Genomic DNA, 13739 nt, shown 5'->3' with positions numbered 1-13739 from the left:
TCCATGGAGACATTTTCTACCCAGAAACGACTTTCTCTTTAATTGAAGCAATTGAATGAATGATGTCCGAGATTTTAGAATGAAAGTTATCTACCAGCTCATCTACAGTGTTACAAGGCAAAGTGGAGGTAGACGAGTAAATCTGATTAAAAGTTTCAGCAGCACCGTCCTTAAAGATGCGTTTTCTTATCATGTCTCTTTGGCAAACTTAGTCATTGCAGATGATGCTTTCAAAAATAACAGAAAAGTGGTCAGATAGGGCAACATCCGTTACAGACACCTTGGAAAGGTTTAGACCCTTATTGATGATCAAGTCCTAAATATGTCCCTGTTTGTGCGTTTTCTGTTTAACATGTTGAGTCAAACCAAAATTTCTAAGAGTGTCACATAGATCTATTGCATTCTGTCTTCAGGATTGTCCATGTGAATGTTGAAGTATCCCAAAATAATTAAACAGTCATAATCAACACAAATCACAGATAAAAGCTCATTAAAATCACTGAAATTTTTTTTTTTGGATTTAGGAGGCCTGTAAATATTCAAGAACATGGTTCGGACCGGGCTCTTTACCTGGAGAGCCATATATCCAAAAGAGTGAAATTTACCCAGAAATACTTTTTTACACTTTATTGAATCTTTAAACAAAGTGGCCGCCCCTCCACCTTTTCTTTGCTGTCTGCTCTGGCAAAAGAATTGTAGTTCGGAGGTGTCAACTCTATCAGAATGGTTGCTTCATTAAATTCATGTGGCTGATGTTAACTCTGTGTCTGGTTGTACCTCACAATTTATGGCTTTTAAGTTGGATTGTTTATTACTGTCTCTTATCCTTTTAGCACAGAGATTTTACAACTATCTCCCATCAGGGGCCCAAGTTTTTCCTGGAAATGATCATTTATGATAGAGTTACCACTGGGACCTAGACTGTATCACAGAGAGGAGATTGGTGGTCCTGATTTGAAGGAGATAGATTAGGAGGTGGTGGGGCTTTGCGGCATTTGGAAGATGTTATTTTAGTAGCAGGACCTCAGCCATAGTGGGTGTTGAATGGAGAAGATGTCAGAGTCTTTTGGGCCCCAATCTTTAAAACCTCTTTCATGTTGTCAGTGAAATCCAGTAAAGCAAATACCGGGCTCATTAGAGAGGGTAGAGTTCTGTGGAGTCTGGTCTGGGTCTGGGTGAGGGGTGTTTGGGGGGCTCCACTTCTCCTGTGGAATTCGGTGGGGAGACCTTTTGTGATGAGCTCTCTCTGTCAGCCAACTTCTCTATCTCTGTTGGAGCTGTTGGTGGCATCATTATCATTAAAGCGGTGGTGATGTATAATTCTCAACAATGACATGAATGTCGAAGCATGTTCTTTATTAAGAATACCTGAAAGCAAAAATTTCAACTGGCAGTCTAATTCACCAAAGGTTTTTTTTTTTTTCAATTAGGTTGCTCCAAGGTGACCTGCATCAGCCTTACCCAGGAGGCCTCACTCCAGCTGTCCCCCCTGCATGGCCAGCAGATCTCCATCCACTTCCTGGACATGACTGATTGCTTTTCGCTCGAGGACGAGGGTTTGCGAACTATCGCCTCCCACTGCCCTCGCCTCACTCATTTGTATCTGCGCCGCTGTAGCAGACTAACTGACGAAGCCCTGCGCCACCTGGCTCTCCACTGCCCATCAATAAGGGAGCTGAGTCTCAGTGACTGCCGCCTGGTGGGGGATTTCGGCCTGCGTGAGGTGGCGCGCCTGGAGGGCTGCCTACGCTACCTGAGTGTGGCCCACTGCACCCGAATCACGGATGTGGGCGTCCGCTATGTGGCCCGCTACTGCCCCAGACTGCGTTACCTAAACGCAAGGGGCTGCGAGGGGCTGACAGATCACGGTCTAGGCCATCTGGCCAGGAGTTGTCCCAAACTGAAGTCTCTGGACGTGGGCAAATGCCCACTGGTATCGGACAGCGGGCTGGAGCAGCTGGCCATGTACTGCCAAGGCCTGAGGCGGGTGAGCCTCCGAGCCTGCGAGAGTGTGACAGGAAGAGGACTCAAAGCACTGGCGGCCAACTGCTGCGAGCTGCAGCTTCTCAACGTCCAAGACTGCGAGGTGTCGCCAGAAGCTCTGCGCTTTGTGCGGCGCCACTGCCGCCGCTGCGTCATCGAGCACACAAACCCAGCTTTCTACTGACACTGAGAGTAGTTGGTCTGGCTAGCATTTATCTTTTTATATTTGCTTAGTGGTGGTAAATCTTTCAAAATTCTTCAACAGAATGTATTTAACATATTTATCTGTAAAAACACAGAAAAGTACAGTATTTCACTTACATGACATCTTCCCCCAGCATCATAATTAGCATTGTAACAACAATGAGCACTGAGTACAGTTGTGTTAGCATTTAAAGCCTATTAATATATACCTAACTTTAAATTCAACATCAATTTAAGGCCATATAATACAATAGTCTATTTATAGACACATTTCATCAAAGTAAATTGTTGAGAATGTAGCAAAAGAGCAGCAACAAAAACCAAAGTATGGATTTCTATGTGTTCTGTGCAGATGCACTTTATGCAGTTGCGCTGACAATCATTTCAACTGATTGTCAAAATTCACATTTTTGTGTTTATTAAAGGTTACCCTTGCATGAGAGGAATTTTACCGTTATGTTATGAGTCCAATGTCGGAAATAAACAGGGATGCAATGCTGCTAGAACTGTGCCAATAAAATTCTTCCAAAATACCATGTTTGTGAGTCATAACTAAAAATATTTATGATGCATTTCAATGGTTCAATTCAATTCAGTTTTATTTATATAGCGCCAATTCACAACACATGTTGTCTCAAGGCACTTCACAACAGTCAGGTACATACATTCCAATTAATGCTAACAATTGAACAGTGCAGTCGGAGTTAGCTTTTTATTCAAATTGAATAAAACGTTTTTCTATCTAAGGAAACCTAGCAGATTGCATCCAGTCAGTGACTTGTAGCATTCACTCCTCCCGGATGAGCATGTAGAGACAGTGGACAGTCACTGGCGTTGACTTTGCAGCAATCCCTCATACTGAGCATGCATGTAGCGACAGTGGAGAGGAATAACTCCCTTTTAACAGGAAGAAACCTCCAGCAGAACCAGGCTCAGTGTGAGCGGCCATCTGCTACGACCGACTGGGGGTTTGAGAGAACAGAGCAGAGACACAAAAAGAACACAGAAGCACTGATCCAGGAGTACTTTCTATGGGAAGGAAAAGTAAATGTTAATGGATGTAGCTCCTTTAGTCGTTTCACCTAGAAAGAAAGAACAGATAAACTCTGAGCCAGTTTTCAAGGTTAGAGTCTGAAAGAGAGCACATATAATTAGTTACAGTAAAAGCTCAGTCAATTTCCATGTCTAGGAGAGAGAAAGGGTTAAACACTGAAAGACAGGGCTATGTGGATCATCGGTAGAGGGTGAGCATTAAGTTGTTGCCAGCAGAAGCTTGGACGATGCCCCTCTCCAGAAAGGTTCTGACCTGTTTTCCAGTAAAGTTGGGATTTTAATGCAAAAGCACTACAATTCTGTTTTTAACTTAAAACAATAACCAGACAATAAAAAAAACAAAAAACTGGCATTTAATAAGGTATTCACACACCTACAAAGTACTACTACTCAAAGTAGGGCATAGTTGTACAGTGGAAGAAAAATTCATTTTTGTATTTTTATTTTACCAATAAAAACTGAAGAAAAGCATCTCCACGGCATGATGCTGCCACCACCATGTTACTCCATGAGGATGCATTTGTTTAAGGTGGCATTCAGTGTGTTATGTTTCCAGCCTCTTAAGACAAATGCACATTTTTCATAAACTTATTACAGAGAACATAGGTAAAAGAAAACCTCTAAACCGACTTCTGAAATTCATTACGGCTGTCAGTTTAACTTCAGCAAAAATGTCAACATTATTATTATTATTATTACTACTACTGTTAATATTTTTCATCATTTTCACACACCAAATACTAACACAAAATATATTCTGTATTGTGGACAAATTTCAGCCTAATTAAACAATGCACTCAGTATTCAGACTGTATTTTTTATAAACAATGGATACTGTTGTTGCTACTGTTGCTACTGTTATTTGAAGTTCAGATCGCAGTATATACGTTTGGCTCCTATTTTGAAGGACTGAAGGAAGTTGTCTCAATTCATTAGCTAACTTTTCAAACTACTGGAATTTTATTTCCTGTAGGAACAGCATTTTGGGAAATAAACAGGGATATGCTGCTAGTAGAACTGTGACCGTGAAAGTTCCTTCCAAATATCCCATGTTTATAAGTCATAACTGGAAAAAGAGTTGTGTCTGTGGAATCTTAAAAGCAATTTTCCAGTTTGGACTTGCTGTAAAAACATTTTGTATTTAACTGGAAACGGTAGAAACATTTCTTTGTTTAAAGGTTGGGAGAGTCTTTCTCAAAATAATAAGAATTTGTTTTATGTAATTCATGAGGCCATGACGCAGATTTTCAACCCCGCCCCCTTGCAGAACCATCAATAAACGGTTGTTTAATGTGGCTTTGTTTCTCATACTGTATGTGTGCTTTGTGTTTTGGCTTTTGGCATGTAGTCAAGGATTCCTCTTTTTTTCGTTTTTTTCTGAAATGTAAAATGAACAACTATGTTGGTCAGTTTCAACAATGTGTAATCCCTGTACAATTTTTGTTTAATAGAATAACTACATTTGGATATTTTTTATCAGCATCATCTTGGATCTATCACTTCCTCACTACTTGAGGTCACTAGAGATTAACTTTTTATGCTCTCATTCAGCCTCATTCAGCATTAGGTAAAGTTTTATCAAATTAAATTAACTAGTGGATCTATTTGTTGGTGTATTTTAATGATGCTCTGGATATAGACCTGCATCCAGGAACAGAAGGTTTCTGGGTCAGATTAAGTTTCTGAGCTCTGTCGTTTCATTGAAAGGTAGGTAAGTAGTATTTGTTGTTTTTTCACATGAAAGCCTAATACCACAAAAAAAAAGTCGTGTCAGAGTTTTTGTTTGTTTAATTGTTTTTTGTTTTTTGGACTTCTTTCCATGTCCTGCACAAATGTTTAATGAGTTTCAAAAGATTTTATTTGGATCAAAATTTTAATTCTTTCGTTGATGTTTTTCTTGGAAATAAGTGGCTTCTTTGTTTGCCCTTCTTGTCACAAGGCCATTGCCCAAAAGTCTTAATCTCAGTATGCATCCAGATCCAATCACACACACCTGCTCCGTTATTTATGCAAGGTCTGCAGTGGTGGCAACGGGATGTTTTGTGTAAAGTGAATATTTGTAGAACCACCTTTGGCTCCAATAACAACTGTAAATGTTCTGGGTAGCTTTACTAGCTTTTACTTTTTTGACAATTTTCTTTGCAAACATCTCAAGCTAAGTCAGTTTAGAGCAATGCATCAGTGAACACAAGAATTTTCAAATATAATAAAAATAGATTTAGGTCTAAGCCATTCTCAAAAGTGAATATGCTGTGACATAAACCATTTCACTGGGATTCTTCTGTTCGTTTATGGCTTTGGTCCTACAGGAAGGTGAACCTCCATTCCAGTCTGAAGTCTTTTGCTTCCACTAACAGGTTTTTTTTCCAGGATTGTCCTGTTTTTAGCTCCATCCATCTTCCCATCAACTCTGACCAGCTTCCATGTCCCTGCTGAAGAAAAGCATCCTCGCACCATGCCATACCATACCATAAAACAGGTTATGTAATTATATAATAATTATATGTATTTTTTAATGAATTTGTTGTCTAAAAAATTATTTCATGATATATTTATTTATTTAATATTATCCCTTTTGGCCCTCCATACACCTTAGTGGTCACATCACGATGATTCTGGAAATCACCTGGTGACTCCCCCACTGACACATGGTGTCTTGCAATCCCCTGGTGTGTCCCGACCCCCACTTTGGGACCCCTGCCATTCCATACCATACCATACTGTACTACTTTATTTATAAAGCATATTAAAACAGCAACAAGCCCAACCATAGTACACAGAAGGAACACAGAATAAAATACTTACAACAGCAGAGGTAAAACAGAGAAACAATTAGCATAACTATAATGATAAAAGCACAATGAGGTTTAGAACAACTCACAATCGAAAAGTGTTTTTAAACCAGACTTAAAAACAGTGCGAGAGGGGGCCTGCCTAACATGTTGTGGTAGATCATTTCACTGTTCAGGGCCTGCAACAGAAAAAGCTCTGTCACCCCCTGAGCTTGTGTGTGTGGAATCAATAAAAGCATCTGATCTGTTGACCTCAGATAGTGCTGTGGGAAATATGGCTGCCACAGTTCAGAGAGAGAAGAGGGGGAAGAACTGTTAAGACATTTAAAAACATACAAAGGACTTTAAAATGTAGGGATGCATAAACTGGAGATGTACTCCCTTTCGAACCAGTGGCAAACGTGCAATGGCAATCTGACTGATTCCATAAAGAAGTGTATTGCAGTCGTCAAGCCGGGATTTTATGAAAGCATGTATTACTGTCTCAAGGTTTCTTGTAGAAAGTATGGGTTTTAAATTAGACAGTAGCCTTAACTGGAAAAAGCAGGCTTCAACCATGACACTACCACCACGTTTCATCATGGGGATACTGTGTTGAGGATGATGTCCAGTGCTTGTGTACTGGCTCATATAATCAGAGCAACTTCTTCACATTATTTCTGTGCCACCTACATGGCTTGTGACAAAATGCAAATGCAAGCTCTTTTTTTTTTTTTTAACAATGGCTTTCAACAAGAACACCTTCTTCTGTGCTTTTCCATAAACGTTCCTGTCGACAGGTTCTCCCACCTTGGATCTCTGCAGCTCTTCCAGAGTTACCATGAGCATCGTGGCTGTTCCTCTGATCAATGCTCGCTTTGCCCGGCCTGTTAGCTAAGGTGGACATCCATGTTTTTCAAATGATGCAGTAAACAGAGCTCCATGAGATGTTCAGAGCTTGGTGTGTGCTTGCTGTGTAAACTCATCCAGCTCTAAACCTCTGCATAGCTTTCTCCCTGACCCATCTGCTGTGTTCCTTGGTCTTCATGATACTGTTTGTTCACTGATGCTCTCTGACAAACCTCTGAGGCCTTCACAGAACAACTATATTTATACTGAGATTGAATTATACCCCATTGGGCTCTATTTACCAACTAGGCGCCATGTGAAGGGATTGACTGCTGGGTTGTATTTAGGGGAAATAAGACATTAAGGAACACACTTATTACATTTTTATTATTAAATGATTTTGAAAACCACGTTGTCTTTTTTGACATACAATCCAAAGAAATGTTGAGGTTTTTGGTTTTATTGGAAGAAAATGTCAAAAAGTCCAAGAGCTATAAAAACTTTTGCAAGGTTTGCAACATGTTGTCTAGTTTACTTTTTTATTTTAGAAATCAGATTCAAGAACAGAGAAAAATTGACATGTCAAGTTTTGGCCCTTTAAATTAATTGCAAGTGAGCGCTGAAAATGCTGATAGCTGATATCAAAAGAGTGTTTTTTGTTGGTAGGGATATCACATTTATGACAAACCTCTGCTACTCAAGAGTTGCCAGCAGGATTTTGTACATTATATCAAGCAAAGAAAAATGTTGTTTATGTTTACTTACTTACTTTACTTACTTTACTTTATTTTGGTAAATTGTCCACAGCAAACAAAGGAGAAAGAAATATATAACAATAAACAAACCCACAGTTTACCAAAAAAGGAATAAGCAGAAGCAAAGCTTATTCTTGCCTACCCTATGTTATGTTCATCATAAATAAACACCTATAGGCAACACAGGTGCCATTAAATCCATTAAAACCAAATAAATAAATATACTGTATAAAATAAAACTTATACCTATGTGCTTTTTCTTGTTTTTCTTGTTTTCTTTTTTTTTCACAACTTTTAGATGCAAAATGAAAGGTTGTTAAACATCAATAGTGTATACAAAGTCAGATGTTATAAGTTGTAGTTACAGCATTGCTTGAATTTTCTTTCCTTATTACAATGCATTAAAGCAGAGGCTGTGCTTTATTCTTTCTTTTTGCAGACACTTAAAATATGTGCTTGACATCTGCATTAGTCATAGTGTTTTGAGAGTGAAATAAATTATAAATCTTCAGTAACTTGAAGCTGCTGCAGATAGTCCTTCTATAGGCTATTTTGTCAGGTTTGCCATCTCCAATGAAATGCACTGAAATAGCGTCATGGAAAATCTAAAAGTTTCAGTCTTGCTGCTAAAAGTTCAGCTTCCTTGTTGCTGAATGTGCTGCTGCTCCTAGTCTGGATGTTTGGCTCGATTCGTACCGGAACAGCGGTGGAGCACTGGGTGTTGCACTGGGTGCTCCAATGTCAGCTGGAAGAGTGGATGCACGACATTAGTGTCCACTGTGTTGAACTTGGATAATTACAAGAGAAAGAAATCGTTTAAGGTACCTGAGATTTGAAGAAACATAGTTCGTTGTGAACCTTCTTACACCGCTTCTCTAATTCCAGATTTTCCCCCTTCAGCTTCTCCCTGTCCTTCCGTTCTCTCAGAAAGTCCTCCTTGTAGACTTCAGCCTAGAAAATGACAACAAAGACATAGGACATAATTAAAAATCCGAGTGCACAGGGGGGAGTTTTTCAGTTTGTTGTGCCAGCCCACTCATGCCAAAAGAGCTCATTCAATTTAGTTTATTGTGTAGACTGGAAATAGGAGGAAAACAACTAGTTTCACAAACAAATTACGTTGGTCTTCCACAACCATTGCGCAAACTCATCATTATATCACTAAAAACGCCCCTGTTTGATCTGTTATATTCTGAGTTACTTTTGAGCATTGCACTTCATTTTAACTCTCTATCCCTGCAAACAGATGCAATAATACAATCATCTTAATTTCTAAACACTGTTTATGAACAACTGTCAGTGTGTATGAGCATTTTAATTGGATTTTAGAAACAACACTGCAAAAGGAGCAATCAGCACTGTTTTAAACAACTGGTACGAAGAGTGGGCCATATTTATAAATAAAAATCTAAGCAGTGTTTATTAATCCTGTGATAAACAGCAATTGTGATCTAAACTCAGTGTTTTACATTCACCAATACTCATTACAAGATTTGCAATGTTTAAACACAGCAAGGTGGTGAGAGACAATAAGTCATTTCCCAGTGTTAATTATTGTTGTGTTTATTAGAGATGCATCAAGAAATCACCTGGTGACCAGAATGTGACAAAAGTCTGATCGTTTTCTCACCAGAGATTGCACCATAACAGAGCGCTACCAGTCAATATCCAATATGGCTGCCATGTAAATAAAACCATTTAGGTATCAAATATTTGTAGCCCTTCTGACAATCTGTGACATTATTTCTGTGTCCAAATTCTGACTTCTGAAACAAATCAAACCAGGCATGACAGCAAGACGATTTGAAGTGTTTTAAACATGCTACATCTTTACCACGTTGTTGGTGTCTGTTAAACTTCTTCACGATGGTACCAAGATAGAACTAATTTTTTATTGCCAGAGTTGTTTCGGTAATGGAAACTCAACGAGCTCAGCCTAAGCAAGAACTGACAAATGCACTGGATCCTTCTTTATTATACATCTGGTAGCATAACGTGTTGGGAATACTAATGTTCTGTCATAGAAGGCAGCTGGACTTCAACAAAGGTAGTCCAGTAGCATCCAATTTTACCCTCTGATTTCCCTTCATTTTGTATTGTCTCTGTGTCCCATGGCACCAAAAAACACGGTTTTAAAGACCTCCATAGAAAGATTTTGCATCAACTTTTAAAAATAAAATTATAAATTCAGTCTTCACCAGAAATCAGAACTACTCAGGCATTTTCTGAATTTGTAACCCCTTAAATGCCAGTTTGAACAAAGGTTAGTGGATATTTAGAAGGGTTAAGCACTTAGAACTGATACGTCTTGAATGACTGAGAACCAAAACCAGCATAATTTAAACTATATGACTCCCACATTGCTATGTTGGATCATATCTCACCTGATGTTTCCAGATGTCTTCTAGTGTTTCACTGCTCATCTCAAGAGGCTGAGATCTCGGAAGAGTCTCCTTTAGGACCTGAAGGAGACACATTGAAGCTGATGTTACAACCGTTAAAACATGCCTCTGTTCTGAAGCCAGATGAATGTGTATAAAGCGGAGTTCTGACCTTGTTGAGCCGCCTGATCTCCTCCTGTTGATGCTGCCACCTCAGGGTCAGAAAGTGATTCTTTGCTCGCAGCTCTTCAATTTCCTCCTCTGAAGTTTGTAACTTGGTTCTAACTTCATCTTTTCCAAGCTGGATAAAAAAAATTAAGACTGTTAAGAAAAGAATAAATAAAACAGAAATGTTGAAATCTTGTCTGGTGGAATTACCTGGGTGTCTGTATGGACCTTTTCCTTTTTACAAAATGTGACAGGTTTCTCTTCTTCATCACTTCTCTCCTCTTCAGAGAGACCATCTTGTTTTAATGCTTTTAACAACCAGACCTGTGGTTAGGTAAAGAACATGAAGCTGAAATTAACATAAATAAATTATAGAACAGTATTCATACCTCTTGAACTTCTCCAAAATGTCACACCCACAAACTGCCATGACATTTTAATGGAACTGTATAGCAGAAATACTGGTTTTCAACATCTTTTTCCGAATAAAATTCTCAAAAGTGAGGTGAGCTGTTGCATTCAAGGTCAGGGATAAGGTTGCGGAGAAGTTAAAATCAGAGTTAGGTTACTAAACAACATCCAAAGCTTCGAACATCTCTGGACAGAGAGGCTTAAACTGACAGACTGGGCAAAGTAGCCAAGAGGCTGGTGATAACTTTGGAGGAGCTGCAGAGGTCCACAGCTCATGTAGGCTAATCTGCCAACAGGGCAACTATTAGCCATGTACCCCAGAAATCTGGTCTTTATGGGAATGGCAAAAAGAAAGCCATCGTTGAAAAAAGTGATAAGAAGCGGACTAGGATAGAAAAGAAAACTTTTGAGAATTTTGAGAATTGGTGTTTACTCTCTCCATCCCATCTAACTGAGCTTCAGCTATTTTGTCAAGAGGAGTCTCTTCACCTTCAGAGCTGGTACAGACAGCCTTAAAAACCTTAACTGCAGCGATTAATGGCTCTGCAGCCACACTGCTCAGATTTTCATGTAAAAAGTTGAAAACCACAAAAATTCCAATAAAATACATTTAAGTTTGTGATTGTAATATGATAAAACCTACAAATGTTCAAGAGGTGTGGATATGATTGCAAGGCACTATGCAAAAACTGTTAATTGAGCAGAACATGCTTACCTTGTTCTTGTAATACTGCAACATTGTTCTGTACTCTTTTGCCCACTTACTATTAATAGCAAGAAGCTGAGTAAAAACAGAAACCTTTGTGAGCACCAAAACCACATGCATGAGTTGATCAATCTTAATTCTAAAATGTGCAAACCTCTTTTTTCTGCTGCTCCAAGATGAGAATCTGTTCTTTCATGGTGTTATAACCTCTTACTGGCTCTTCTGACTGAATTACACAGAGAGAAAATGAGGAAGCATTAATATGCAGTATCCCAGAGTGACTCTGTGGGCATTTATGAAATATAAGCTGCTGACTTCCTTTTACACAGATCTGGAAGTTTTGCTGTACTTTTCCAGTAACACAAATGGGGAGACTGGAAAACTGCCCACTTTCACCAACCTGTGTGTCTTTCAACACATTATGTCGCTCAGCAGCTGTCCAATGATTCTCCCCAGTGAAGCCGAGAGGCAAACAAACCTCATACCTAAAGAAATGACATGATTTGGACCCAAAATTATAAAGGTATATTTTCATATTCAACCAACAGCAGCAGAATCTGATGAAGAGTCTCACCTGCTTATATTTGGCAATGTTGGATACAGTCTGTGGGTCTGTTTGTGTTCTGGGGCCTCTGACGTCTTCACAGGTGGACCGTCTCCTGTGTTTTTGTGCACAGACTGTAAGAATACAAAATGAGGGAAACCCAAACTGATGAAATACCACATAAAGATCTGAAATTGTGAACAGTCTTTGTAAGTGTCTTTTTCTTCCATCGTTTTTATTTTGTCCTCGACTTGTAAAACAAAAATGTGTAAAACAAAAGTTTCGCACATTTATATATATATATATATATATATATATATATATATTAGTGTTATCTGATTATATATACAAAACAATAAAAACTTTTATATTAATTAAATATTGTATTAAATTATAAAATAATTTGTTTAAAGTATGAAGTGCATTAAACTCACCATGCTGTAATTCTGAGGCGTCTTTAAAGCGTGTAGGTGTCTCTTTAAGCGCCTGTCTTTCCACTGAGAGTCGCCTGTGCCGTTCACATTTAATCATGCAGCCCCGTGACGTACAAAAAATGGCGCCGTCCAATCACCGGCTGGGGTTCCCTCACGAGCGCCGCTGACGGAGTTTAGGAAGGAAAGGAAAGTACAGGCTGCGCGTGCGGTAATTTGGCAAGTGTTTACAGTATGAATAGATGACTAAGAGAAAAATCTGTAATCCCACTGCAAAAAGTTACATAAATACTTTTCAGAAGGCTTTTTTTTCTTGTCATTTGAGTTTGTTTTATGCTTTTTACTTCACATTACAAAACTTAAAATATGTTGATTCCAGACAGTGAAACAAGGTGGTGGCCTTGCTTTTTTAAAGCAGTGACAGGGAATCTGATCAGAGTTGATTTGAAGATCAATGGTGCTAAATACAGGGCAGTCCTGTAAGAAAATCTGTTAAAGGCTACAAAAAACTGAGGTGGAGGTTCACCTTCTGGCAAAACCACCCTAAACTACAATGAAAAGGTTTAGATAAAAACAAATTCATGTGTTAGAATGGCCTTGTCAAAGTGAAATCCAGTTGAGAATCTGGCAAGAAGAAAAAAAATGCTGTTTGCAGATGTTCTCCATCCAATCTGACTGAGCCTGAACTCTTTTTCAAAGAAAAATGGGAATGATCTTAAGCTATAGACTAACAGAAGGAGCCATTTCCAATGTTTTGCTTATTAGAGGAGCAGAAAGGAGATGTACTATGCAGAAAAATCAATGTAAAATGCTTACAGGCTCTGAATAAGTTGCTTTATCATTGAATATAGTGTGGTTAATATTCAAAACAACCCCCAAAAAATATATATATATTTTTTTTACAATCCCATGTAGCATGTAAACATCTATATTTTTTACAGTTTGCTTCCTGTAGTTACAGCTTGTCTGTCAACTGTGTCAGCACCACGTCTTTTGACTTCCTGAGTGGTTTGACTGCAGCTGCTCAGCCATCAAAAACCACTTCAGGGCTAGTAATACTGAAATGAAACTGTCCAACAAAATGTAAAGCTACCAAGCAGAGGGAAAATCACACGACGTTCACACTTATCTCATTGCATAATCTTAAGTCATAGCCTGTTCTCAAAGTTGCTGAGTCAGAGCAGCCATGTTTCAGGGAAGAATGAGAGGGGAAAATACGCCGCCGCTCCTCCTCCAGTAAACCCGGCAGCTGGGGACTGGACCCATAGGTGCTCTTTACCATTTCTTGTGGAAACGTATAACCGGAGGATCCGGGGCCTTTCATGGACCGTACAGAAAGGCAGCCCCTTTCATCTTGTGCAGACAGATGGAGTAAAGGATCAGAAGTATATGAATAATCATCTATTGATTGGAGGTTTTTTTTTTTTTACCAAACTAAGCTCAGACAGAAATGTATTTCCCCAAGAACACTGGATCAAAACTG

At 38.9% G+C, this 13739-nt stretch overlaps 2 protein-coding genes across 2 annotated transcripts in view; one reads left to right on the top strand and one right to left on the bottom strand.

The window, feature by feature from the left end:
* The window catches only part of LOC124857716 (F-box/LRR-repeat protein 7-like), a 35718-nt gene extending 32998 nt beyond the window's left edge, over positions 1-2720 (top strand). The window contains exon 4 of the mRNA XM_047349086.1: positions 1431-2720. Within this exon, the coding sequence (XP_047205042.1) occupies positions 1431-2167 (737 nt within the window). The 3' untranslated portion in view covers positions 2168-2720. The remainder of the gene's footprint in view (positions 1-1430) is intronic.
* Positions 2721-7630: 4910 nt separating this feature from the next.
* On the bottom strand, positions 7631-12380 carry LOC124858325 (TNFAIP3-interacting protein 3-like). The gene is made up of 10 exons (XM_047350318.1): positions 12260-12380; positions 11856-11959; positions 11682-11766; positions 11436-11507; positions 11291-11356; positions 10375-10488; positions 10169-10297; positions 10000-10077; positions 8441-8566; positions 7631-8360 (listed from the first exon to the last, which is right to left on the bottom strand). Exons 1-10 carry the CDS (start codon positions 12260-12262, stop codon positions 8283-8285), a joined length of 855 nt encoding a protein of 284 aa, XP_047206274.1. The 5' UTR covers positions 12263-12380; the 3' UTR covers positions 7631-8282.
* Between the last annotated feature and the right edge of the window lie 1359 nt (positions 12381-13739).

This window comes from Girardinichthys multiradiatus, chromosome 21 (genome assembly GCF_021462225.1).
Source record: "Girardinichthys multiradiatus isolate DD_20200921_A chromosome 21, DD_fGirMul_XY1, whole genome shotgun sequence".
Taxonomy (NCBI): Eukaryota; Metazoa; Chordata; class Actinopteri; order Cyprinodontiformes; family Goodeidae; genus Girardinichthys; species Girardinichthys multiradiatus.
The sequence above is the reverse complement of the archived record's forward strand: the minus strand, read 5'-3'. Positions and strand labels throughout refer to the sequence as shown.

What these genes read in the sequence shown, in the direction of transcription:
- LOC124858325 (XM_047350318.1), bottom strand. An exon ending in TGCAGTATTACAAGAACAAG is followed by an intron (nt 10,489 to 11,290) that starts GTAAGCATGTTC and finishes ACCTAACCACAG; the next exon opens with GTCTGGTTGTTAAAAGCATT. An exon ending in AGGTCCATACAGACACCCAG is followed by an intron (nt 10,298 to 10,374) that starts GTAATTCCACCA and finishes TTTTTTATCCAG; the next exon opens with CTTGGAAAAGATGAAGTTAG.